Source organism: Dipodomys spectabilis, unplaced genomic scaffold (assembly GCF_019054845.1).
Source record: "Dipodomys spectabilis isolate Male_0828 unplaced genomic scaffold, ASM1905484v1 ptg000082l, whole genome shotgun sequence".
Taxonomy (NCBI): domain Eukaryota; kingdom Metazoa; phylum Chordata; class Mammalia; order Rodentia; family Heteromyidae; genus Dipodomys; species Dipodomys spectabilis.
The window spans coordinates 5,104,080-5,131,188 of NW_024870759.1; the positions used below are offsets into that span (position 1 = coordinate 5,104,080).

At 36.3% G+C, this 27,109-nt stretch overlaps 1 protein-coding gene across 9 annotated transcripts in view; it reads left to right on the forward strand.

Moving 5' to 3' along the window:
- Nucleotides 1–27,109, forward strand: part of Kdm6a (lysine demethylase 6A) — a 176,854-nt gene that overhangs the window by 57,491 nt on the left and 92,254 nt on the right. For all 9 annotated transcript variants that reach the window (XM_042683584.1, XM_042683591.1, XM_042683583.1 and 6 more), the window contains exons 4-5: nucleotides 3,148–3,197; nucleotides 20,688–20,746. In XM_042683584.1, the coding sequence (XP_042539518.1) occupies nucleotides 3,148–3,197; nucleotides 20,688–20,746 (109 nt within the window). The remainder of the gene's footprint in view (nucleotides 1–3,147; nucleotides 3,198–20,687; nucleotides 20,747–27,109) is intronic.

Below are 27,109 nucleotides of genomic sequence, written 5' to 3' on the forward strand. Positions count from 1 at the left end.
AAAAGCCAACCCCAGATAAGGATCTGGTCCAGGCTTAGGTAGACCTCAGTTTTTAGGTTGAGAATAGGTCACAAAAGGTAGCTGAATTTAATAATGGGCCTCAGCAGACCTGGATTCTAGGCATCATTGCCATCCTAAATCATACTTTTCTTTCATCTTGGGTATTCCCTGGGGCTCTCATCTCTTGTGTCTACTAGGTTTCAGTAATCTGTGTCATCTTTCTTAGTGTTTTCTTTCCTTTTAGAGGAGACATAATTAGTGTTTTCTTTAGGAAAAAATACTGTGACTTTGTATATCGGAAAATACCTGTATTCTACGCTTTAAACAGATAATTTGGATATACAATTTGGGTTGGAGGAAGGAATTTTCCTTCCCAATTTTGAAAGGGTTTTTGCATTGGCTTATTTCTAGATGTTGACATCTTTTGTATGTTTTTTTTAAGATTAGTAAATTAGCTTTCTCCTGGAATTTTTTATGGAATTTTTGAATATGTTCTCTGTTCGTTTTATTCTCCATTTTAGTAGCAAACATCACCTCTGTCTCTCTGTCTCTGTCTCTGTCTCTCCCTCTCTCTCTCCCCCCCCCCCCCCCCCTCTGTGGTCGGTCCTGGGGCTTGAACAGCCTAGGCACTGTCCCTCAGCTCTTCAGCTCAAGACGAGAGCTCTACCACTTGAGCCACAGTGCCACCAGCTTTTTCTGCTTATGTGGTGCTGAGGAATCAAACCCAGGGCCTCATGTATGTGAGGCAAGCACTACCACTGAGCCACCTTCCGAGCCCCTGAATTTTCTTTTTTTGATCTTTCTTTTTGGAGTTCTGTTGTCAATATTATCACTCCTGGACACATTTTCTCCAATTTCTGTCCTTGTTACAATTTTTTGAATGGTTTCTTCCACTTCCTGTTCTGATCTTTCTATTGAATTACTCATTTTTCCTACAATCCTTTGTTCCTATTGGTCTCTTCCATCCTTCCTTTCTCTTCCATGTAGTATTTTTTCCTTTATGAAAAATTCAGACTAGGAGTTTTCTTGCTTTATTATGTTGTTTTTTTTTCCTTCCTTTTTCTGTCTGTGCTTCTTGTTGGTTAAGGATTTCTTTAGATGCCTGGTAATTCTTAGCTGTCTGTATTTGAAGGTGTATGACCTAAGAACTAGGACCTCTGAGCATGTGGGTGGGGCTCTTTGATTATGATCTCTTTGACTTTCTGCTGGAGAACTTATTCCTAGCTTTTTGATCAGATTGTGTAAGAAGCAGCAAAGATTGGATTTGGGAGTAGAGGGTAGGAGCTGCTTCTGACTTTTTTCCCTCAGCTTCCTTGTTTTATCCTGTGTATCTTTAAACCAGAAGAGATTTTTAGTTCTCCAGCTGATTATCAGAAAAATACTATTTCATAATGTTTTCATCTAGTAGTTTTATGGGTTTGTTTCTATTATTAAGTCTTTCTTCTTTGAGTTGTTTTAGTATATGAAGTGAGTTAGAAATTTTACTATCTTATATGTAATTGAATGTTGGTATTCTATTCTTTTTTTTTTTTTTTTGGTCGGTCATGGGGCTTGAACTCTGGGCCTGAGTGCTGTCCCTCAGCTCTTTAGCTCAAGGCAAGCGCTCTACCACTTGAGCTACAGTGCCATTTCCGGTTTTTTTCTGGTGGTTTATTGGAGATAGGAGTCTCACGGTCTCTCCTGCCCAGGCTGGCTTTGAACCGCGATCCTCAGATCTCAGCCTCCTGAGTAGCTAGGATTACAGGCGTGAGCCACCAGCGCCCGGCCTCCTTTGATAATTCTTACATATACCAAGATGTTATTTTAAGATGTCAGGTTTTGAAAAAAAAAAGATTTCAGGTTTTGGTTTCAGTTCTTCTTTATACTATCACGATCTATTAGTTATATTATTTTTATTACTTTGAGTTTTGTCTTGTATAACCGTTTGCAGTTTGCTTTTATTATGCACATAGCTGAATTTTGCTTTATCTGTAAAACTCTCTAGCATATTAGAATATATTCAAATTGGTGACACCTTTTTTTCTGTGCTTCTGTAGGTCTTTTACTGCCTTAATCTTTAGGAAGCTTCTCAGTCCTAGCTGTGTGAATTTACAGGGCCAAATGGTGATCTTTGAAAGGTGTAAGGTGCTTAGTCTTTCCTGTAAAAGGTTCTGGTTTAGTTAGTATGTGCATCTTTTTTTTTTTTTTTTTTTTTTTACAACTATAGTTTATGTAAATGTGTAGTGTTTATATTTTTCAACCCTCATTTCTTTGAATTTTTAGTCTGTCAGATGCTATTTTTAAGTTTTTTGAAGTCTTTTATACCTCTAGAAGGGTGGGTTGTCCTGTTTTGGATTGGGAAGTTTGGTATTAATGTAACTTCAGAATCCTAGGCCAGAGCCAGTTCTAACAGGTAATTCTGTTAGAATTCACTCTCCTCAGCAGTCCCTCCCCCCAAGCAAATGCAATAGTGAAAAGGCAATTCTGTATTTAAATCAAAATGGCTATTTTGGGAAGGCAGAGTTTAAACACTTCAGTCCATCTTTAGAATACTGATATGATTTAGATTTAATCAACTTAAGGGACAGTGGATAAGAGGTAAACATAATTAGACTGTGGTCAGACTGGTCTTGGTTGATCATTATCTCAGTTCTCTATAAAGTAACCCCCAAACAAGTATTGCTTGAGGGGTAATCAGGTTCCTGTGATGTGATTGTTCCTGCTTGGGGTTGATCTTTTCCTAGGGTGATCTGTCTGTTGGGCTTTGCTGTTTTGTGGATTTCAAGGTGCCCTCAGGTGCTGTTTCAGGGTTCTGGAACTGACTGTTGTAAAAGGTAGCAGTAAAATACCTCATTTACTCTTATCTTTGTGCCTTCAGCCTTGAATGGGAAACTGATAGGTATTGATTTAGGTATCTTCAAGTTTTAGAGAGGCATTCTTTAAATGATTAACATGCCTATTTGTCCAGTTAAGCTAGAGTCTGACCTGATAAAACATAACATAGATGCTGGGCTTTTAGTTACCTTGTGGGTGCAAGTGAATGATCAATGCATTTTTTTCCTTCGCAAAAGCACTTTTTAAGTACCTGTTGTAATAATGTTCCTTAAAACTTAAATTATTGATTACTAATGGAACATGTTTGTAACATAATTATTTTCTTTCTTTCAGCATTATCTGCATACCAGAGGTACTACAGTTTACAATCTGACTACTGGAAGGTTAGTGCACATTTGCATGGCTATTTCTGTTAAGGTTTATTGGCAGTTCATTGTCAGTTATTAAAAAAAAAATGAAGCCGGGCACTGGAGGTTCATGCCTGTAATCCTAGCTACTCAGGAAGCTGAGATCTGAGGATTGCAGTTCAAAGCCAGCCCCGGCAGGAAAGGCCCTGAGACTCTTATCTCTAATAAACCGCTCAGAAAACCGGAAGTGGCACTGTGGCTCAAGTGGTAGAGCACGAGCCTTGAGCTGAAGAGCTGAGGGACAGTGCCCAGGTCCAGAGTTCAAGCCCAATGACCACCCCCCCACCCCCCCCCCCCCCACCCAAAAAAAAAAAAAAAAAAAAGCCTGGCCACTGTAATTCTAGCTACTGAGGAGGCTGAGATCTGAGGATTGTGGTTCAAAGCCAGCCCGGCCAGGACAGTCTATGAGACTCTTATCTCCAATTAATCATCAGAAAGCTGGAAGTGGTACTGAGACTCAGTGGTAGAGTGCTGGCCTTGAGCTGAAGAGCTCAGGGACAGTGTGCCCCATGGAAGGAAGGGAGGGAAGGAGGGAAGACATGTAGCTGGGCATTGGTTGTTCATGTCTATAATCCTAGCTACTCAATTAGACTGACATCTGAGGGTAGACAAATCTTTGAGATTCAGAAAAAACTAGAAGTAGAGTCATGATTCAAGTGGTAAAGTACTAACCATGAGTGGAAAAAGCTGATTGAAAATTGGAGGCTCAGCCTCAGTCCAGCCCTAGAATGGGCATCCATCCCCAAAAGCCCTTAAGAAAGCCTCAGTTGTTTTAATTATGCAAAGGAACACTACAATCTTGTTTTAGAACATGTCTTGACTTCCACAATGAAACCACTGTTCACCTTAATTCTGTTGGCAACCACTATTAGGCTTTTTGTCTATATTTGTCTTCACTGGATATTTCATGTAAATGAAACCATGAAATATGTGGTCTGCTTTTGCTCATAATGGGGCTTCAACTCGGGACCCTGGACACTGTCCCTGAGCCTCTTTATACTCAAGGCTATCATTCTACTACTTGAGCCACATTGGCACTTCAGCTTTTTTTTAGTAGTTTATTGAAGATAAATCTTAGGTGCTTTCCTGCCTGGGCTGGCTTTGAATCCTCAGATATCAGCCTCCTGAGTAGCTGGGATTACAGGTGGGAGCAACCCTGGTTTTTTTTTTTTTTTTTGGCTGTCTTCTTTCATGCATGCTTTTTAAAGGTTCATTCATGTTGTAGCATGAATATTTACACCCATATTTACTATTGCTATTCCATTTTATGAATGTATTACATTTTATTTATTCATCAGTTGGTGGGTTTCTTTTACTTTTTGGCTGTTGTAAATAAAGCTGCCACGATCATTTGTGTACAGGTTTTTGTGTAGAGGTAATGTTTTCATTTCTTTTGGCTAGATACTCAGAAATAGAATTACTGGCTTTTAGGGTAAATCAATATTTGTCATTTTGAGAAACTGCCAAAAGCAATTTCCAGTGGCTATACTATATTATAATCTCTACCAGTAATGTATGAGGATTCTAGTTTTTTTTATATTCATTGTGTCAGCATTTTTAAAGTGCCTAATTTTTCAGTGTCACTTTTGTGTGAAGTCTCATATTAGGTTTTTTATTTGTATTTTCCCAGTAATTAATGGAAGTTGGTCATCTTTTCATGAATGTACTACCTATTTATAGATATTCTCAGAAGTGTCTATTCAAGCTATTACCTAGTTTAAAATTGAGTCTTAAAAATTGAATTGCAAGTGTTTTTTTATGTTTTTGATACAATCCTTTATTACATGTATAATTTAGAAATATCTTCTGCAAGTCTGTGCCTTAAATTTTTACTTTGTTGGGAAAAGACATAGACTGGTGTGTTTTTGAAGTGAAAAGTTTTGAATTTCAATTGGGGTCATTTTTTTCTTTTATGGCTTTTATCTTTGTTATGGAGGTAGTCAAATTTTACTCAGTCATAGATTTATTCCAGTTAATCAGTTTCAGAGTTTGAGTAAACACAGTAAACAATCTCTGGAACATTTTTTATTTTTGTTAGTTAGTCTTTATAGATTCCTTTAAAGTGGGATTATTGAGTGATTTTTGGAGGAATTTGAACTACTTTTTGCTTTCATCTCAACAGGATATTATTGAGAAACCTTTGTTTCTTTTTGGTCTTAGACTTTATGCTAATCGTATAGGAGAGACACTATCTTAGTGCAATCTTAATTTTTAGTTTGCTTAGTAAACTTAGGTGTTTTTTAAAATTTACATTTTTCCTTTGAGAATATGTCTTGCCAATTTTTCTATTGACCATTGTTTTCTTTTTCTTTTTTATGTAGCTGTATTTATGTATTATTATATTTATCTTTTATCTGAGATGTAAGTTGCAGGTATCATTATTTTTGATTTGTTGCTTAACTTTTATATGTTCATTTTTGCTCACACATAAGTTTTTAAGTTAACCATTAACTTTACCATCTTTCTCCTATATTGTACTGCATTTTGAATCATAGGACAGTAATTTTTTCATTCCCAAGTTATAGAGCAATTCAGTTATATTTTCTTCTGATATTTGAATGGTTTTAGGTCCCATCTTACCCCCCCTCCCCTCCCCCCCCCCCGCCCCGCCCCCAGGTCTGGGCCCTGTCCCTGAGCTCTTCAGCCCAAGGCAAGCTCTCTTACCCTTGTGCAACAGCGCCACTTCTGGTTTTTTGGTGGTTAATTGTAGATGAGTCTCATGGACTTTCCTGCCCAGGCTGGCTTTGAACTGCCATCCTCAGATCTCTGCCTCCTGAGTAGCTAGGATTTACAGGCATGAGCTACCAACAACTGAGTTTGGGTTAGTGTTTTTTAATCTCAGCTATTTCATATGTAAACATTGTTTTCTCATTTTGTTTTTATTTGCATTTTTCTGCTGCTGGTCTTTTGTTGTTAATTTACAGATTTTGCTAAGTTTTAGCTTGTGTATACACACACACACACACACTTATACACACACACACATTTGACCTTTTTTTTTTTTTTTTTTTTCCGGTCGTGGGGCTTGAACTCTGGGCCTGGGCGCTGTCCATCAGCTCTTCAGCTCAAGGCGAGTGCTCTACCACTTGAGCTACAGCGCCACTTCCGGCTTTTTTCTTTTTGCTTATGTGGTGCTGAGGAATCGAACCCAGGGCCTCAGGCATGCAAGGCAAGCACTCTACCACTGAGCCACCTTCCCAGCCCCTATTTTTAGTATTCACATATGAGAGAGAATATACCGTATTTGTCTTTCTGTGTCCAACATATTTCACTTAATACAATATCCTCTAGTTTTATTAATTTGCTGTAAATGAGAGGATTTTATTCTTCTTTGTGACTGAATATTATATGTGGGTGTATGTAATACATTTGCTTTTGGCTAAAACTTTCACTAGTATATGGAACAAGAGTGGTAAGAATGGACATCTTGTAGATTTGGGGGAAATTCTTTCAAATTTGCTCATTCAGTCTGATACATTTCTATTTGTTTATGATGAGATACAGCGTTATTTTTCGGGTTTTCCCTGTCAAATAGTCACACCGTTGATGCAGCTCTTTTTTTTGGAAGACTATTCTTTAAAATTGTACTATTTCCTAGTTTACAAGAGCCAATCTTTATGTCTGTTCTAAAGCCTATATCACACTATTTTGGTTACTGTATTCTTTTTTTTTTTTTTTTTTTTTTTTGGAGAGGGGGAAATCCTGGAACTTGAACTCAGGGCCTAGGCACTGTCCCTGAGCTTCTTTTGCACAAGGCAAGCACTCTACCACTTGAGCCATAGCACCACTTCTGGCCTTTTCTGTGTATGTGGTACTGAGGAATTGAACCTAGGGCTTCATATGTGCTAGGCAAGCACTCTACCACTAAGCCACATTCCCAGCTCCTGTTTACTTTATTCTTAAAACCAGGCCATTTGAGTTTGTTCTTATCTTCTTGTCTAAATAGTTTTTATTTTTCTAGGTCCCTTTCTTCCCATATGAAGTTTGGAATCAATTTCTTAATTTCTCCAGTTTAAATTTTCTGTATTGTATGTATAGATAAATTTGGGGATAATTTCTGTCCAATAATACATTGTACTTTTCCATGAATGTAGTATATCCTTGTTTAGTTCCTTAAGGTTCTTTAGAAATACCTTAGAAGTTTCATCACATTCTCCCCTTCCCCCCCCATTGTACTGGGGCTTGAACTCGGGGCCTAGCAGTCATTTAGTTTGGTTGCTCATGGCTGGTGCTCTACCACTTGAGTCACAACTCTAGCTTAACTTTTTGCTATTTGTTTTGGAGATGGAGTCTTACAGCGTTTCTGGCCAAGCTGGCTTAGAACTACAACTATTTTGGATCTTAGCCTTCTGAGTAGTTAGGATTACAGGCATGAGCCGCCAGTTCCTGGCTTCATCACACATTCTTCCATGAAGTTTGTTTTCAATGTGATAGTGGTTGAAAGTGATTATTAAATTTTAAGTTACATGTTATTAGCAATGTATTGATAACATTTACATATTTTTATACCATTTGCAATACTGGCTTAGAATCTTGTTATCTTACAAAATTTTATTATTCTTGTAGCTTTGCACTAGATTTCTTAGGATTTTCTATGTCTACCTCCATGCTGTCTATAGATGAAACAATCTAAATTTCTCTTTTTTAATGTTTGGAACCCTTTAATCTTTTTCCTGCTTTGTTGAAATGGGAAGGACCTTCCGTACAATGTTAAATAGAGGGATGCATCCTTATTTCTGGTGGGAGCAGTATTCAGTTATACCATTTAATTTGATGTTAGTTTTTAGAAATTTAGGTTAAACAGTTTTCCCTTTTGCTAGTAATATACTTATATAGTGTTTTCTCCTCTCCTACATCATTTTTAAAAATAATGAGTAGTTTGAAGATACAGATAGGCTAAAAAAAAAATCCCTCACATTGTCTTACATTCTTACAATAGAAAACATTTCCATGACCGAAGTTTTAGGGGTTTGGGTTTTCCATAGACACACAAAGTGAGTAGTCAACCAGCTAAGTGTTCTCTAACTCAGTTTCAATTCTGACATTTTTTACCTGGAAACATAGGTTGAAGATTCAGAGTCAAAAGAGCCCTCCCCACTCTCCACCTCCACATCCTTTAATGTCTTTTCCAAGTTTGAACTTTTAGAAATTCTGACAAGAGGGTATGAATTGGGGCTATTATAGGAGCACCATCCCAAGTTCAGTTAATTTGCTAGAGCAATTTATAGATCTTGGGAAACAATTATATTTGGTGATTTATCATACAGGGTATTGAAAAGACTACAGATGAAGAGATATGTGGAGCGTGAAGTTATGTGGGAGGAATTGATTGTGGAGTCTCCATGTCCTCTGTGTACTAGCCTGCAGGATCCAGACCTTTGGGTTTTCATTAAACATGCATGATTAATTTTAAATCATTGGCCATTGGTGATTCACTTAACTTTTTAGCCTCTCTGCAGTCTCTCACTGTTGGGGAAAGATTATTGGGCAACTCTAATTATACCTTGGTCTTTATTGTGACCAGCCTGTATTCTGAAGCTACCTAGAGGTGGCTTGCCACCAGTGATCTCATTAGCATACATAAGACTTCTATTACTTTAGATATTCTAAGGTTAAAGAGCTATGTGTCCAGAAAAGGAATAAAGACCAAACATATATCATAATATCACAGTGGGTTTTTTTTTGGGGGGGAAGGGAAATTCGTGGGGCTTGAACTCTGGGGTGGGCGCTGTTCCTGAACTCTTGCTCCATCACTTTGAGCCACAACACCACTTCTCGTTTCCTAGTGGTTAGTTGGAGATAAGAATCTATGGACTTTCCTGCCCAGGCTGGCTTTACACAGTCTTCAGACCTATCTCCTAAGTGAATAGCTAGGATTATAGGTGAGAGCCACTAGTGAGTACCCAGTAGTGCAACAGATTTTTTAAAAATTATTATTTATATTTTGAAATGGTATGGATTTTCTTTTGTAGTATATTACATTATTTTTAATGAGCATCAATTAGTTTTATGAGGGTTTCATTTTAACATGTCTGTTATGTATACATACAGTGTGCCTTGATCAGTGTCATCCTCCGCCAGTCTCTGTGCCCCTTCCTTCCCAAGCCAGTCTCAGCATTCTTCAGTGTTCCATTTTAGTGTATGTGCATAAATATTTTGACCATATTCACTCTCCTTCACCCTCTCCATTTGCCTGTCCCCCTGTCATTAGTAACCTGCACACCACACAGGACTTGTTTCAGTTTCCTGATACTGATTTTTGTTAAAGTGAATGTTATTCAAATGGGCTTCACCGTAGTACCTCATATGGTCTTTTTTTTTTTTTTGCCAGTCATGGGCCCTGAACTGTGAGCCTGGGCGCTGTCCCTCAGCTCTTCAGTCGAGGCTAGCACTCTACCACTTGAGCCACAGCACCACTTCTGGCTTTTTTTCTTTTTGCTTATGTGGTGCTGAGGAATCAAACGCAGGGCCTCTTACATGCCAGGCAAGCACTATACCACTGAGCCACCTTCCCAGCCCCCCTCATATGGTCTTATGTGTGTTCACATAAGAAAATGGTATTTTTTGTCTTTCTGACCTTGACTTAACTTTAATATGATGGTCTTGAGAGCCATATATTTCCTGGCAGTTAGCATTATTTCATTGTTTATTGAATGATACTTCATTGTGTGTATGTACCATATTTTCTTGATCCATTTTTATTGTAGAGCATCTGGGTTATTTCCATAACTTGGCTGTTGTGAATAGTGTTGGCCCTAAACATTGATGTATAGGTTTTTTTATTATACTATATCTTGTATCACTAGATCCTAGGGTAGTTCTATTTTTAGTTTTTTGAGGATCTTCAATACTGATTTTCATAGTGGTTGTAAAAATCATTCTTGGATAAACCCACTTATATTATCCTTTCTGTATGCTTTTAATACTTGTTAAAGGCTTAAAAAACCATTTTTATTAAGTAGTTGTACAAAAGAGTTTCAATTCCAGAGGTCAGGTTATGAGTACAATGCATCATGGTTAGTGTCACCCTTTCTATCGTTCTGTCCCATTTTTCCCCCTCACATTCCTACCCTGGAGACTTGCATTACTGATGTCATATCTTTTCTCCCTTACACATGCATTTAAAGGTAGTATTGCTGTAGCACCATCATATAAGTTTGAGTCTTTGTATGTTCATTATTGTTAATTTCAGAATCTTTCCTACTTTCATTTTTCTGATTCATGGGGTAGAGGGTTATGTTGTATAATTTCAAACTATCTAGATATTTTATATATCATAATTAATGATTTTTCAATTCTATTTCACTTATGCAGCATACTCTATATGATTATATTCTTTTGGGGGAGAGGGTTGGTCATGAGGCTTGAACTCTGGGCTTAGGTGCTGTCCCTGAGCTCTTCAGTTCAAGGTTAGCACTCTACCACTGGAGCTACATCACCACTTCTGGTTTTCTGATGGTTTATTAGAGATTAGAGCCTCATAGACTTTCTTGCCCAGACTGGCTTTGAACCATAATCATCAGATCTCAGCCTCATGAGTAGCTAGGATTATGGGCGTGAGTCACTGGGGCCTGGCTGATTATATTCTTTTTAAGTATTTTTAAGTCTTCTTTGTTGACTCAGTTACATGATTTCTATTTGATCAAATTGCCCAAAATGATAGAAAAGTAATTAAGAATGACTTATAAAATCCTAACTTTTGCTTTTTCTTTTTTGAGGGAAAAGGGGGAGATAATGTTTGTCATTTGTTAAGAGTTACTGTTGTTCTACAAATGCTGTTAATTTTATTGTTTTTTCCTTTAATATATCTTAAATTTTTTATTAAACGTGTTCACATTTCTGATTATAGCAAATTACTTGACCTTTTTATCATTGTAAAATACCTGTGACAATTCTTTTTTGATATTAATATAATCATCAAATCCTTCTCGGATTAACTTCATATATATGTATCTCTTTTTTTTAACCTTAATTTTGTCCTATCAGTATCTTTGTTTTTCAACATTTACTTTGTAAATAGCATATAAATAGATTCCTCCTCCAGTGGACTGTGGACTATACTTCTATGTAAACTATATTTCTATATAGTTTTCATATTTTGGGGGAATTTTAAAATTACTTTTTGAAATAATGTTTTGCTCATTCTCATTCTTCTTTCTGGAACTTTAATTACATGTAAGTATAGAATTAATTAATTTAGTCATAGGGCTTGAACTCAAGACCTGGGAGCTGTCCCTTAGGTCTTTTGCTCAAGGCTATCTCCCTATCATTTTGAGCCACAGCACCACTTCAAGTTTTCAAGTGGTTAATTGGAGGTTAAGAGTGTCATGGATTTTCCTGCTGGGGCTGGCTTCCAACCATGATCCTCACATCTCAGCCTCCTGAGTAGCTAGGCATGAGCCAATGGTGCCTGGCTCAGAATTTGTTTTTATGTAACAGTTCCTTGAGATACTTTACTTTTCTCTGTGGTCTTCAAGTGAGTTATTTTTGTTTCTGTTTTGAGTTCATTTTCTTTCTCCTCTTGTTAATTTTAATTCTTTGAATTTTATTTAATATACATTATTCATGTTCAGAGTATTCATTGTGCTTTTTGTAGTTTTACTTTGTTGAGATTTCCTGTTTTTCATTACTGACAAGCATATTTTATTTTAGTTTGTTGTAGTGACAAATAGCCACCAGGAAAAAAATACTTGCATCATTCTGAGTTTGTCTCAGTCAATTTTTTCCTGTTCCTCCCACCCTCCCTCCTTGGTCCTGAGGCTTGAACGTGGGGCTTGGGTGCTGTTCCTGAGTCTCTTTGTGCTCAAGGGTAGTGCTGTACCACTTGAGCTACAGCTGTACTTCAGACCTTTTCTGAGTAGTTTATTGGAGATGAGAGTCTCACAGAGTTTTCTGTCCTGTCTGGCTTCAATAGTTGTATTAGCTCTGGTTGTGTTATTTTCATCCAGTAATTTTTTTTGTCTTCTTTCTTCAGACTTGTTAGACTTGAAATGAGAACTTTTTTCTCTCATACTAGCTCAAGTAATAATCTAGATCTTCTCCTTTCCCTCCTTTCCCTCCCCTCCCCCTCCCCCTCCTCTCCCTCTCCCCCTCCCCCTCCCTCTCCTCTTCCCCTTCTGGTTTTTGAGTCATAAAGATGACAACCAGATGTGGATGGGCAGAATTTAGAGTTCCCATCTTAGGCTCTTTCCCTTTTGTGATTTCCTTTTTTTAGCGGGTTGTGCGATCTTTCCCCAGTCCTCCACTCTGGTTTCAGTGTTTGGGACAGAAAAGTAGCCTTTGCTGGTAAATATTATTAGTGACCCACCACTGATATAATTAAATTAAAAAATTGTTATTATAAATGTGTTGTACAGAGGGGTTAAAATTACATAAGTCAGGTAAAGAGTATTTCTTTTCACTGACATACTTTAAAATAAACCTAGTTTATGGTTTGGTGACTTTACTGTGATTACTTATTATAATAATGTAATCATTAATGTATTAAATGACTGCAGTAAACACTGTTCTCTAAATTAACTTGCTAATGAATAAAGCTTAATAATTTTTCCTGCATTTCCTGTAGAAGGTGCAAAATAATTTAAGAAAAAACAAAACCTAAACTCATTATAAATAAGAATATAGATTGCTTTTATGATTTATGGTATTGAATATAAAAATAAAATTAAAATCAAAGTGAAAACACATCATCAGTGCTGTTATATAAAAGGATTGTAAGGATTTATGGTACGATGCCAACAGAGGTGGTACTTTTACTGATTTTTTAACTTTTGTAATCTCTTAATAGCTTGTTTACACTTACTAAAAATTATGAAATTTTCAAATAAAACCCATTTTTCCTCATTTTTTAAACCACTTTTGTTTTAGAACAGAACAGATTTTGAATTATGGCAATAATGCTTGCCTAAATGGAGCTATTGATTAAATGTTATGGAGACATGGAAAGATGAAGAACAGTCTTTGAGCTAAAATGGCTGTTGTAAGTCAAACAATATGCATATCTTAGTACTTTGATTAAAATATTTGTTAGTATATCTTTGCTAATTAGCAAAACAGTAAAAACTGTGAAAGTTAGTTTATTAAATTTAAGACCTACTTTTATAAATAGCTTTGATAGAGTTAGGTTAAAATTTAATTTGGGACACTCCCAGCTGCTGAACATGATGAAGTATTTCAAGAACTCAAAACCTAGAGATTAGCATACATATAGTTTGGTGTACTAATTACAATATTTTGTCCTTAAAATGGATTCACTAGAAAGGTTGAAATAATACTATTTGAATGCCTGATTCAGTACGTTCTTAAAAAATGAGAGGGGGGCTATGGGAAGGGATGGGAAGGGGAAACAAAGGAGGAGGCAACAATGCTTGATAAGAAATGCACTCATTATCTTGCCCATGTAATTGTAACCCCTCTGTACGGTATTTTCACAATAAAAAAATGAGAGAGAGAGAGAGAGAGAGAGAGAGAGAGAGAGAGAGAGAGAGAGAGAGAGAGAGAGAGGAGAGGAGAGGAGGAGAGGGGAGAGGGGAGAGGGAGTGTGAGTGTGTGTTTGGGGTTTGAACCCATGCTTGCTAGGCAGGTACTACTGCTGAGTCACTTCTTGTCCTAATGCTAAGTTGGTGTCTAAAAGATTTCTCTCCTCCTCTCCTCTCTCCTCTCTACTCCCTCCTTCCTCCTTTCTCTCCTCTCTTCTCTCCTCTCTTCTCCCTCCTTCCTCCTCTCTCTCCTCTCTCTCCTCTCTTGTCTGTCTGTCTGTCTGTCTGTCTGTCTGTCTGTCTGTCTGTCTGTCTCGTGTTGTCCTTGAACTTTTGTGATCAAGGCTGGTGTTCTACTACTTGAGTCACAGCTCCACTTCTTGATTTTATTCATTTATTTATTTACTTTAGGGGAGTGGGGTTAATTGGAGATCAGAGTCTCAGGGAATGAGACTGAATGGGTTTGAGTAGGGATCCTTATATCTCAGCTCTTGAGTTGCTTTTATTGCTTCATTTTCCTAGGGTAAAGGTCTTTTTTTCCCCCCTCCTCCCCAAATCTCAGTAACAACAACAAAATAACTCTGCCTCCCCAAAAGAGGCAGTGTCTACTGTGGTCTGTAAAGCTTGTTTTCTTTTGAAATCATGACTACCAGGCCTGGCCTTGTCTCATCTGAGTTTCACATAGGGTTGATGTTTTTCACCATTGAGTAGAAGTATTTTTTTTCTTGTCCAACTTGGGTCTAGGAGTTGAGAGTCTGCAAATTAACTACCAGTAGATTAACTGGAGGGGGGAAATATCCTGCACTGGAGAATTGCTTTGATGAATAACTGAATAACCAGAAATGAAGGTTTTATTTTATCAACCAAGAGGTGGTGGTAGCTTAGGACTTAACTAGATAACTATGGAAGCTTCTGTTCAACTTTATTTTAGATCAGATTTTGACATACAGCAAAGTGGAGAAGATAAAAGATTTCTCATATTTCTTGTCCTACACTTGCATATCCTCCTTAATAATAAGCATCCCCAGTAGAATTTTATTACCATCTGTGAACCTGCCCTGATACATCTTCATCACTCAAAGTCCATGCTTTACATTAGGGTTTACTCTTGTGTTGTATATTTTATTGGCTTGGAAAAAATGTATAAGGATATGTAACCACTACCATTATAGTCTTAGGTAGAATATTTCACTGATATAACAATCTTACAGTTTACTTATTCTGCCCTTGGCTTTGATTTTCCTTATCGGCTTTTTGATGCTAATGGACAGCTGAATTCCTTCTTCCTACTGCTAAGGGTCAGTCTTTTTCCAATGTGGAATCCCTTCAGGTGGAAGGGTGTTTATGTCAGTTTGGGTAACTGCTTGTTGTTCAGATGTTTTTCAATCAAAGTAATATTCATAACACTGTATTGTGCTATTAGTCCCTTATGACATGCCCGTAGAAGGAAGGGAAAAAAAAGGAAAGGAGACCCACCATCCCCTGCCAACACAACAGAAAAGCAGCTTTTCTAGAGATCACATAATAAAAACTTTCTTTTTTTAATGACTAGAATTTTGTCACATCACCACGTTTTTGTCACTGAAACTGGCCAAGAATGAAGAGTATCCATCACGGATTTTCCTGCCTGAGCTGGGGTGAAACTCTGATCCTCAGATTTCTGCTTCCTGAGTAGTTAAGATTATAAGTGTGAGCCACTGGCATCCAGCTGCAAGTGTCTCTCTCTCTTTTTTTTTTTGGTCGGTTGTGGGGCCTGAACTCTGGTCCTGGGTGCTGTCCCTCAGCTCTTCAGCTCAAGGCTAGTGCTCTACCACTTGAGCCACAGCGCCACTTCTGGCTTTTTTTTGCTTATGTGGTGCTGAGGAATCAAACCCAGGGCCTCATGCATGCAAGACAAGCCCTCTACCACTGAGCCACCTTCCCAGCCCCTGAAAGTGTCTTTAATTGTAATGCCATGTCTCTCATATCTGGGATTGTACAGCCCAGAACCCTGATTAATGTAACACAGAGCATTGAGGAATGTAAGAACTACTTGTTATCTATTGTTTCTATCTGGCTAGAGAGGCCAGAGCTATATTGTGAAACAGTATTGGTGAACTACTTACTAATAAATGAACCACCTTTATTGCAATAGCTTTACTGTAAGGGACAGTATAAGAGCTAAGAGCTCCCACCTACTTGAGCCATGCCTGAAGCCCTTAAAAAATTGTTTTAAAATAAATAGCATCTTACTAATTGTGTGTAGGCTTGCTTTAAACTTGACATCCTACCAACTAGTTTAGATTCTCCAGTTAACTTATAGTAATGAGTTATGCCCAGTGCTAAGGTAGGAACTTTACCACTGAGTATTTGCACTGAGGCAGGCATACAGTTGCCATTTTGTCTGCAGTTTTGCTTTCTGTGGTTTCAGGAACTTAAAGGCAACTGACGCCTGAAAATACTAAGTGGAACCTTTTAGAAATAATGGGTATGTTTTAAACTGCTTGCTGTTTTGGAAACATGATGGAATTTGATGCCATGCTCCTCTTGCTTGCTTGGGACATGATTTATCTTTATGTCTAAGCGCATCTCCATTGTATATACTACTTGCTTATTAGTCTCTAGTCCTTTGGGTTATCAGGTCACCAAATTTGGGATGATAGTGCCTGTTTTCAAGTTACTTTATTAAATAATAAGTAGTAGTTACATTGGCAATTTGGATATGCAAAAAAAAAAGCCATAAAGTCATTGCTTTAAGAGAAAGGGAAAAGGTTTTTAGGTTAATGAGGAAACAGCAAACAAATTCATATGTTGAGGTTGTCAAAGTCTATGGTAAGAACATATCTCTAGCTATCAAATCATGATAAAGGAAAAAGAAATTGCTATTAGTTTTTTGGTCATACTTCAAACTGAGGGACTTACAACCACAGTAAGTGATTAGTTCAAGATGGACAAGACATTAAATTTATAGTTGGAAGATATGGTTAAAGCATACATGTTCTAATTACTGGCAATGTCTTGTGCCAGAAAGTTTTTGTCTTTTTGTTTGCTTTTTTTTTTTTGGCCTGTATGAAGACCCGAGCAAAGAATCCTCTGGAAAGAATGGCTCTAAGTCATTTACTGCAAGTAAAGGGAAGTTATAAAGACTGAAAAATGTTTGGACCAAAAAAAAAAAAAAAAAAAAAAATCCTAGGGAAGCTGTTTGTTAGTAAAAAAAGTTGCTGCCTCATTTTCAGTGGAGTTAAAATTGAATAAAGAAGAAAGAGCCATTATTTAACTCTTTTGGAAGAAAATGCCCAATAAAAATACCTATACTGATGAACTTCAAAGAAGGCACCAGTGCATAAAACAGAGATATGGATTGACTCATAGTCTGTGGTAAAGCTGCAGGACATGTGATAAAGAGTCCACATACTCTCAAAAACAAAACAAAAAATAGAAAGAGCATAAGCTTTTCAGATGCAGTACCCAAATACTATACTAGTCTCTCTTCTTAGTCCTAATTATGCTTCAGTAGCGGTTAAGTATTTGTAGCTTGACCTATACCAGTAGATACTACATAGTCTTTTGCTATTAGATGTTAAATTTATTGAGGATAGGGAGTTTAGTCAATTGTGTTCCTACCATAGAAAAGAAAAAAAAATACCTTTTCTTAGGTTCATTGGTGGGACCCTCTATAATAAGAGAATGATTAATAAGAGAAAAGCCGGGGCTGGGAAGGTAGCTCAGTGGTAGAGCGCTTGCCTTGCATGCATGAGGCCCTGGGTTTGATTCCTCAGCACTACATAAGCAAAAAGAAAAAAAAGCCGGAAGTGGCGCTGTGGCTCAAGTAGTAGAGCGCTAGCCTTGAGCTGAAGAGCTGAGGGACAGCGTCCAGGCCCAGAGTTCAGGCTCCACGACCGGACCAAAAAAAACAAAAAAAAAAAAAAGAGAAAGCCTACAAAATTATATAAATTTTATGCAACATGAGGGTTTTTTCATAGGGAAAACCCAAAGAAAGTAAACCTGAGTGTTTTTATGCTAGGTTTGATGGAAAGTGCATGTCTTCTACTTTGCTAGGATAAAGGATATGAGTAGACTGAGGGGAGACTAGCTAGTTCTGTTTGTTCAAATTCCTCGCCATGTCATTTTATATTCAGAGAGGGAGGTATAAGGAGGATACCTCTCAAATGTGGGTTTTCTGCACTTTCTTCAGGGGAGAAGTGTGGAGAAGGTCAGAAAATGCTTTACACATAAGCTGTTTTTCGAAGATTCATTCAGCTTAAATGTTCAGTCAGATGTCAAGATAGTACATTTGGGGTACTGTGTTCTGACTCCTGTTAATACTGTCTTTACTGTATCTACAACTCTGTTGTCACTCAACAAGTACTCACTAATATTTGAATAATTTTGTTTGAAATTTCTATAAAATGAGATTTGACTCCTAGTTAATAGAGAGAGTCAGGCCTTACACTAACATTGGGTCATTGAGCACATAGGTTTAAATATACAGTATTTAGCAAAACTTTGGGTATGTGCTGCATTGAAGCACACAATGCTACATGATAACAGGAAATACAGATGGATGACTAACATTCTTGTCTTTGTGCATTTTGTTTGATGAAGTCGAATTAGTTAATACATAATAACAAAAAAGTAGTTAAAGGTGAGCTCTGGGGGCTGACCCAGATTCATTTCCCATGTCTGCTTCTTACTATCTATTCCTTTAAACAGATTGCTTGGTTTCTCTCTCTCTCTGCATCAGTTTGCTTATTCTATAAATGAAAACATCTATCATATCACTTCATAAGGTTTTTAAAATCTTAAAATATATAACATTACAATTATGCACAAAACCAAGTTCTTATTTATTGCACAATAATGTTATATGATACATTATACTAATACCAAATTTAGAGATTAGAAAGATCACCTCTGATTTGTGGGCCAAGCTGTAAAGCTTCACCAGGAAGATGACATTTAAATGAACCCTAAATAATTGTTATAACTTATATTGTGGCAGGGATAAGAGAGACAAAGATGAAGCATAAACAAAATAAGGGTATTGAGAGAATGTAGAATGTGTCCTGAAAATAGAAATGCCCTCTAATCAATACCTACTTCCACTATACCTTTCCCACCCTTTCTGTGCTGTTATCTGTTGTTTCTCAATCTTTGCTGCTGCCTCTAAAAAAGCAGTTGTCTTTCAAATCTTGACTTATTCTGAGTATCCATGCTCTCCCCTCACCCCCATTCCCTCCACTGCATACTTCGTAAGAGTATATTTCATTCATTTGGACTTGTTCAATCTTTGAATGTTATCCTTGTAGTACATGCTCAAATTATGACAGTAAATGAGTAGTCTTTATTAAAAAGTTACGACTAAGTTTCTAAATACAAATTTTTGAAATGAATCTTGTCTGAGACCTTCATGATTGCCCCAATTTGAAAATATTCTTGTCACATATAATCTCAGCCAGAAAATTTGGGATAATGATGATAATTTAGCAAAATTAATTAGTTATTAACATTTTATATTGTTTGTTTCTATGAAGATACTTATATTTTTAAAAGAAGTACACACTATAATGCCAGAACAAATTCTATTATTAAAAAGTGATCACATGCCCCAAAAGATAGCACCCACCTATTTACATTTTTATCTTTAAACATCACTAATTCTTTTTCTCAAACCTATGACTGAAAACAGTTGTCAGATTAAGTGCCCTAGTTCTCTCACACCTATAGCAAGATTTCTCTCAGGAATATCCCTGACTGTTGGCAGAGATCCCCATCAGGATAAAGTCCCAGTTGCCTGCAGCCATAATTGGCTCCATAATGAATTCCTCATTGACTTCTTTCTTGCCTGACTTCTGTGCCTTTACAGATGATTTCCTAGGTTCAATATCCCAACAAACTATTTTGTTTCAGAGTCTATTTTTTGGGAAATATTAAAAAAAGACAGTATGACAAGGATAATATTAATAGATGAATTTTTTTGTATTTGGAAATGAGAAATTTGTGATTTTAGAGATTGAATCACAAAGATTAGTGTGAAAACTGAAGAAAACTTAAGATTTATGAAAATAGATTGGGTTGGTTATTTGTATTACATACAGTAGATTCTCAAAACATTTGTCCTTTTTGGGAAAAAAATAAAGTCTAGGCAGCTAGTTACTATTTGGAGTCCAGAGATGAAATGAGTCAGGCTAAGTGTTGACATTTGTTTTATACTGCAAAAGGAATTAATAATGGTTAAAGCCCAAAATGCAACCCTCTAGGTTTTATTTTGTTTGGCATATAGTTTAAAGAAACAAAGACAAACAGAAAAACCCTTTTGTTCTTGTTGTTTTAGGTATATATTGTGCATTTTAGTTAAATTCAGACTTTCTTCTTGGTAATATTGAACATGAAAACAGCTCAAGAGCAGAAGTGGGGGGAGGGCGGAGAGAGCCTGAGTTTGTGAGAGAGTGCCCACAACAAAGCACAGGAGACTAGGGTAGCCTAATGTGAATATTTTCTTATTCCTGAAAAGGATTTTCATTTTAAATAGATATTGAATGTTGTTAGTAATTTTTAAATTTCAGGGTTACTTTGATTAAATAGAAACTAGAATATCTCTACAAGTTGGATTCTGTGCTATCTGCTGACTCAGAATTTTATTTTGTTGTTTAAAAATATATTGTAATATAGAATAATAGATTGTAATATAAAGTTTCAAGCATTAAAAATCTTGGATACCGGGCTGGGAAGGTAGCTCAGCAGTAGAGTGCATGCCTTCAAGCATGAGGCCCTGGGTTCGATTCCTCAGCACCACATAAACAAAAAAAGCCGGAAGTGGTGTGGCTCCAGTGGTAGAGCGCTAGCCTTGAGCCGAAGAGCTGAGGGACAGCCCCCAGACCCAGAGTTCAGGCCCCATGACCGGCCCCCCCCCCCAAAAAAAATCTTGGATACCATATTTTATATTAGTAATATGCATTATGTATAAATATTTTTCCTAAAAGTCTCTTTTTTTCCCTTTTCTTTACAGAATGCTGCCTTTTTATATGGTCTTGGTTTGGTCTACTTCCATTACAATGCATTTCAGTGGTAAGTTAACATAATTATTAAGCTAGTAATGTCACTTGTTTCCATGAAGTAGCTTGTTTTAGTTTCTTTGTTTTTCTTTTTTTCTGTTGTGTGTATGTGATAAACAAAATATTTTAATATCAGTAATTCTATACTTTTCAATAATATGTTGAAATGACTAGATTGTTCCTTTAAAAATAAAAGTATCCACCCTTTTTAGATGAATTATTTCTGTTCTTCAGACTTTGTCAGATGATTTTGATCATAGAGGGCTGAGGTTAGAAAGCTTTTTGGAATTTCTCCATCATTCTGCATTGAGAAGTGACTTTGATTGATCTCAAGATCTGTGTATAAACTACCTGTGACAAGTTATGTCGAAAACGAACTTTACAACTTTGGTGGGGGGGGGTGGGGAGGATTGGATGGGGGAGTAGGGGGAGGATGGGAAGGGATGGGAAGGGGAAACAAAGGAGGAGGCTACAATGCTTGATAAGAAATGTACTCATTATCTTACCCATGTAATTGTAACCCCTCTGTACAGTATTTTCACAATAAAAAATAAATAAAAATTATTAAAAAAAATAAACTACCTGTGATGCCTAGATCACTAGTATTTTTACCTTTTCTGACTTATAGAGAAGACTTCCTAAATACCCCCCCCCCCCCCCCCCCCCCCGCCAGTGTGGGCCCTATTATTATGGCCTCTGTGCCATTGTTGTTTTCTGTTTGCCAGACACAGTGTGCTCTAATAGAACTCAGAATTTAAGTTGGAAGATTGATATTCTGGTTGCAGCCCTACTTCTTAGTTTGATCTTGAATTAAATCCCCCCCCCCCCCCCCCCGTGTGCTTTTTAGTACATTGCAGTAACATGCTTTAAAAAAAAGAGTTCTGATGATCAAAATGAGAAACTATGCATTTTATAAATTGTAAAGCCCATTAGGCCTTTAAAAAACTGTATCCAATCTTGTCAGAATCCCTTTTATGCTCTAGAATTCTAAGCTGTGTGCACTTGATAGTCCACAGAAAGATGATGATGTTTTTTTGCCAAATATTTTTCTTATTTTAACAGATTCTTTCATATGCATTGGAAGTGATTTGATACAGTTTTACTAAAGATGAAATTTTAGGCAAAGATGGCTTTTCTTATTAGGATTTTTTTCTTCCTTCTGAGCTTTTGATCCTGTTTTCTTTTGATCATATATGGAAAACACGGCATTATTGGAGAACACCTGTGTGCCTAGAAAATATTATAATCATTCAAAACACTTCTATTTTTGGGTAAACTTTACAAAGGTGTGATTGATCTTCATGAAAAAGCTTTGTAATCTTTTTCTTTATTTCTTGCTTTACAGTAATCTCAAGTTTTCTGATTTAATGTATAGTGTATTATATTTCAAACCAAGGATTATTTCTGAAATCTTACAGATTTTTAGAATCCGTCTTTGAAGACAGAATTGGAAATTCTAAACTTTTAAAATTAGAAATGATCCCAGAGATAATATCGTTTTTTATCCCCTTAATATTAGGTGGGAAAGAGAATAGGTGTGGTTAACTCAGTGTTAAATAATTGCTTAGTGATTTACATTTAGATTCACCAACCATTTTTTCGATTGTGTTCTGTCCCCAAGCTTGAAGATTAGTAGGTGGTTAGTTTTATTTTTTAATTGATATTTATACTTATTCTTTTGGGCACATTGATGCAATCTGTACAGTGTGTTAGAAGTAGTTTAATTAAAACCAAAACAAAGAATCTTACGATTTAGGGAAGGATATGCATACCTCATACTGATCAGTTTTCATACACCTGTGGTAACTCATGTGCCTCCCTCTACATTGGATATAATAACATAAAATTAGTTATAAGATAAAGCTGTTACCAGTTCCAAATTTTCATTGCTTTAATAAATGTGTGACTATTTTAAGTTATAGGTCTTATATAGCTGGAAAATTATTTTACTCCTTATGTACATACCACTACTGTGGTCTTAAGTTGACCTAAGAAATGAAACTAGATTATAAGAGGATGGTGTAATGTGTGAACTAGTAAGTGTTCTGTGCTCTGTTAGATCTTGTCTTAGTCACCAGCATTTTCTTATGTATTGGCTTTTAATTCTATAGCTGTTTTCCCAAGTAATAATATCTTACAAGTTGTCTATGAATACATAGGCTGTGTGTTTTCTCTCTTATCAAATGTTCCATCATAAACTCATTTCTGCTTTAATTTGTCTTGCTATTATTTTTGAACAGTCACAAAATTTAAAACCATGGGGTAATGCTTGGTTGGAATTTTAGTCTGAGTTGATTAGAACTTACTTAGGTTAAAACTTTTGTGTTTTGTATGATGATACCTGCTGATTTCGGATTAAGAGATTTTTAGTTGTGTAACAAATTCTTTGAGAATTTTGTTATCTTTTTTCTTTTTCCCTCTTGTTAATCTAAATAATCTGTCTGCTTTGGATGACTCAGTATTGTACCTGGTACATGAATAATTTAACTAATGGTGTCTGTTGCCATTTGATAGTATGAAATGGTTTATGATCATGTGTGTAACCAATGTGTGTTAAGGTAGGTGATGGTGACTTAATGTTTTAAGAGCAGCCTTATTAATTTCTTTTTTTTTTTTTTTTTTTTGTCGGTCGTAGGGCTTGAACTCTGGGCCTGGGCGCTGTCCCTCAGCTCTTCAGCTCAAGGCGAGCGCTCTACCACTTGAGCTACAGCGCCACTTCCAGCCTTATTAATTTCTTGTTAGATTATGCCACCTACTTTTTCTTTTGGAATTGATTTTATTGGTCAGCTTCTAAGTAATTTCAATTATATATTGTCAGTTTTTCCCAGTTTCACTTGCAGCCTCTTAGAGGAGCTCATTGCAGGAGGAAGTACATTAAGCAACCATTGCAAACTCATTGAATTTACTCAACTATATTTTTATCCCACTTAATAATCTGGGACCAAGTGGGGAGGGAGTCCAGAAGGAGAAAAACATTAGAACACATGGTGAAGTATATACAGCAGAGAGCTAAACTGGTCTCTGTAAAGTGATTACTTGCATGCCTGAAAGCCCCATGCTCTTACTCATTAAGATGGTGAATTTCTAGGGGGTAAACTGAACTTTGAACTGATCTTTGTCTTTAGTAGGAAACCAATATCTCACAGTGAGAAGAGGTAAAATATGTACAGAGAAAAGGGAAACGTTTGAATGACTGAAACAAAGTATTCTCAATATACCTCACAGCAATATCCTTAAATAAAATCTATCTGTGTAGCTATCTCATTATAACATTTTGTATTCTTCCCATTGATCAATATCAGCGTGGTCTATCTTGGCTGATACAAGAGATACATAATTCTGTGTTATAGGCATAAACACTTGGAAATTAGGTTCCCAAATTTAATTCCCAGGAAGTGTAGTGATCACTATTACATTGACATCAGAAAGAATTAGGGGTAATACAGATGAGCTCAGAAAAATAGAAATGTTAAAGGATTACTAATAAATTTCAGATTCATTTCTGTAGCACTGTCCCAGTCATAGTGTTCTTATATGTGTGGTAATTTCTGCTCCTTTATATGGCTTTGGTTTGAGTGCAGTAAGGGGAAAGAATAGTACATTTACTGATAAACTTAAAGCTTTTATTAGTATCTACTTGTTTTGTTTTGGGTGCTCATAAGACAAACATGCTTTTAGATTGCAAATTTACTCTTAATTATATTTCCATTGTAGCAAAGCAGTTGGTATTGACCCCCTTGGGTTTATTATGTATACTTTTGTTCTGAAAAACCTACCTATTTAATTAACTAAAAGCAGTGCTGACAGAGTTTTACCTAGTAGCCACACACAGATTACCAAAGATAATTTAGAGGGGTTTTGGTTCATTAAGCTTTAGTGGAAATTATGAATAAAAATGTAAATCTTTCAATAAGAGAAGGAAGTGGTGAAATGAAGGCTATCTAGAGAGTGGAAAAGAACTGAGGGATGGGCTGGGAAGGTGGCTCAGTGGTAGAATGCTTGCCTGGCATGCATGAGGCCCTGGGTTCGATTCCTCAGCACCACATAAGCAAAAAGAAAAAAGCCGGAAGTGGCACTGTGGCCCAAGTGGTAGAGCGCTAGCCTTGAGCTGAAGAGCTGAGGGACAGTGCCCAGGCCCAGAGTTCAGGCCCCACGACTGGACCAAAAAAAAAAAAAAAAAGAAAAAGAACTGAGGGATGTAATATATATATATGTAATATATAAATGTCAGCTTAGTGTATGATCTTTCTAAGTTAACCTCATATTTAAGGTTCTTTCTGATTTAAGCTCAAATGATGCTTCTAGCTCACTGCTACCTTAAATATATCCTTGGTGCTAGTACACTATATTAACATTTTCCCAAAAATATCTTTAGTATCTTTTTATTTCTGTGACTATGTTCATGCCATTTACTGTTTGATCTTCTACCTTTAAATATCTTAACTATTTCCTCAAATCTTTCTGATCATTTAATTTAAAAAGAACCTTTAAGTTTCTCTGTAAGTATGAGAGTATATATATATATCTATATATATATATATATAGATATATATATATATATATATAATTTTTTTTTTTTTTGGGGGGTCTCAGCTCTTCAGCTCAAGGCTAGCACTCTACCACTTGAGCCACAGCGCCACTTCTGGCATTTTTCTTTTTGCTTATGTGGTCCTGAGGGCCTCTGGCATGCAAGGCATGCGCTCTACCACTGAGCCACCTTCCCAGCCCCTGAAAGTATATATTTGTTGTGTGTATCTTTTATTGTTAATTTTGAGGTGGAATTTTCTCCTTATAGTTTATTTACCCCATTCATATTTTCCTGGGAGAAATTTCCAGACTCATTTTTATTAGTCCCAGACGAACATTTTTTGCTGCTGTTTCTTAATGTGCTAAAACTGCTCGGGACATTTTGTTAATATTTTTAATATAGTTTCAGAGGAAGATTTAAATAGAAATTTTATTAAAAACCACCATTGTTTTTTTGTTTTTATTTTTTTATTGTGAAAATACTGTATAGAGGGGTTACAATTACATGGGCAAGATAATGAGTACATTTCTTATCAAGCATTGTAGCTTCCTCCTTTGTTTCCCCTTCCCATCCCTTCCCATCCTCCCCCCTAAAAATCACCATTGTTTTAAAAGGTATTCAGTACTCAAGTTTTTCAGAGGTAGTGAGTGCTACTAAGGTTTTAGCTTTCTATCATTGTCTTTTAAAAATTATTCCCAATGGCAATCATGAAGTAAAATATATTATTAAATTGAAAAATCCATAGAGATAATTTTGTTGATTTAAAAGCTTTTAGATTATAATTAATGCAATAAGATATGCAACATTGTTCACTTTTTATTACAATTGAGAATATGCTTTTAACTATTTCAGGACTGTAACATTTCCATACATTGTATTATAAAAGTATTTTATAGTTTATGGTAATTATTTCTCATTCTAAAATTCTGTCAGAATTCTGACACCAGCAGAAATGATGAGTTCTAGTGATTTAGTCTAATTTGTACTACAGAAATTTTGCTGTGGCTAAATGTGTTTTATGAGATACAAATACACTAATATGGCAAACAAAATTAAGATGTAGTCTGGAATGCTACTGAATTACCTCTACCTCTATACTTATACCTCTCCCTCCTTTTTTCCCCTCCTTCCATCCCAGCTGAATATGCACACATGTGAGAACAATAGGTAAAAGTTTAGAAAGAAAAGGAACTTGGTTAGATAAGTTAGTCTATCAATAGGTAAAAATAAAAATGATTTCACTGTAGAAAGAACCTAACTGCTGGTTAACACTAAGCAAAAAAAGAAAAAAAGAAAAAGATACTGAATTTGAATCGTGTTTGTTTTTTTTTTAACTTTTTTTTTTTTTTTTTTTTTTTGTCTTTTCTTTCTTGGTACTGGGGATTGAACCCAGGACGTTGAACTTGCTAGGCAAGCACTTTGCCACTGAGCTACATCCCAGCCCTGGGTGTTGAATCTTGAAGCATAATAATAGATTGTGAGGGGAGCTGGAATGAAAATGTACCACATTCAAGATCAGGAAGTCAGCCTTTCTCTTTAGTGTGTTGATAGAGAATATGTTAAAGCCAACTCATATTTCTTTGTGCCTCTGTGACATTGTGAACCAAGCAGAAGACAAAATGTCCCCATGGAATAAGATACCCACAAATGCTATGTTTAGAGAAAAGGTGGAATAGAAACCTAGAAAGCGTAGAAAATGTCCCCCCCCCCCCCCCCCCCCAGAAGTTGTTATTGATATTCTGGGTGTCTTCTCCCTCTCTTCCTCATAAACTGTTAAACCTTTTCTTCTTTTCTAACTTCTTTTCTGTTTTTATTCCCCCTTTCCTATTTTTCAGTTTTCATTCTTTT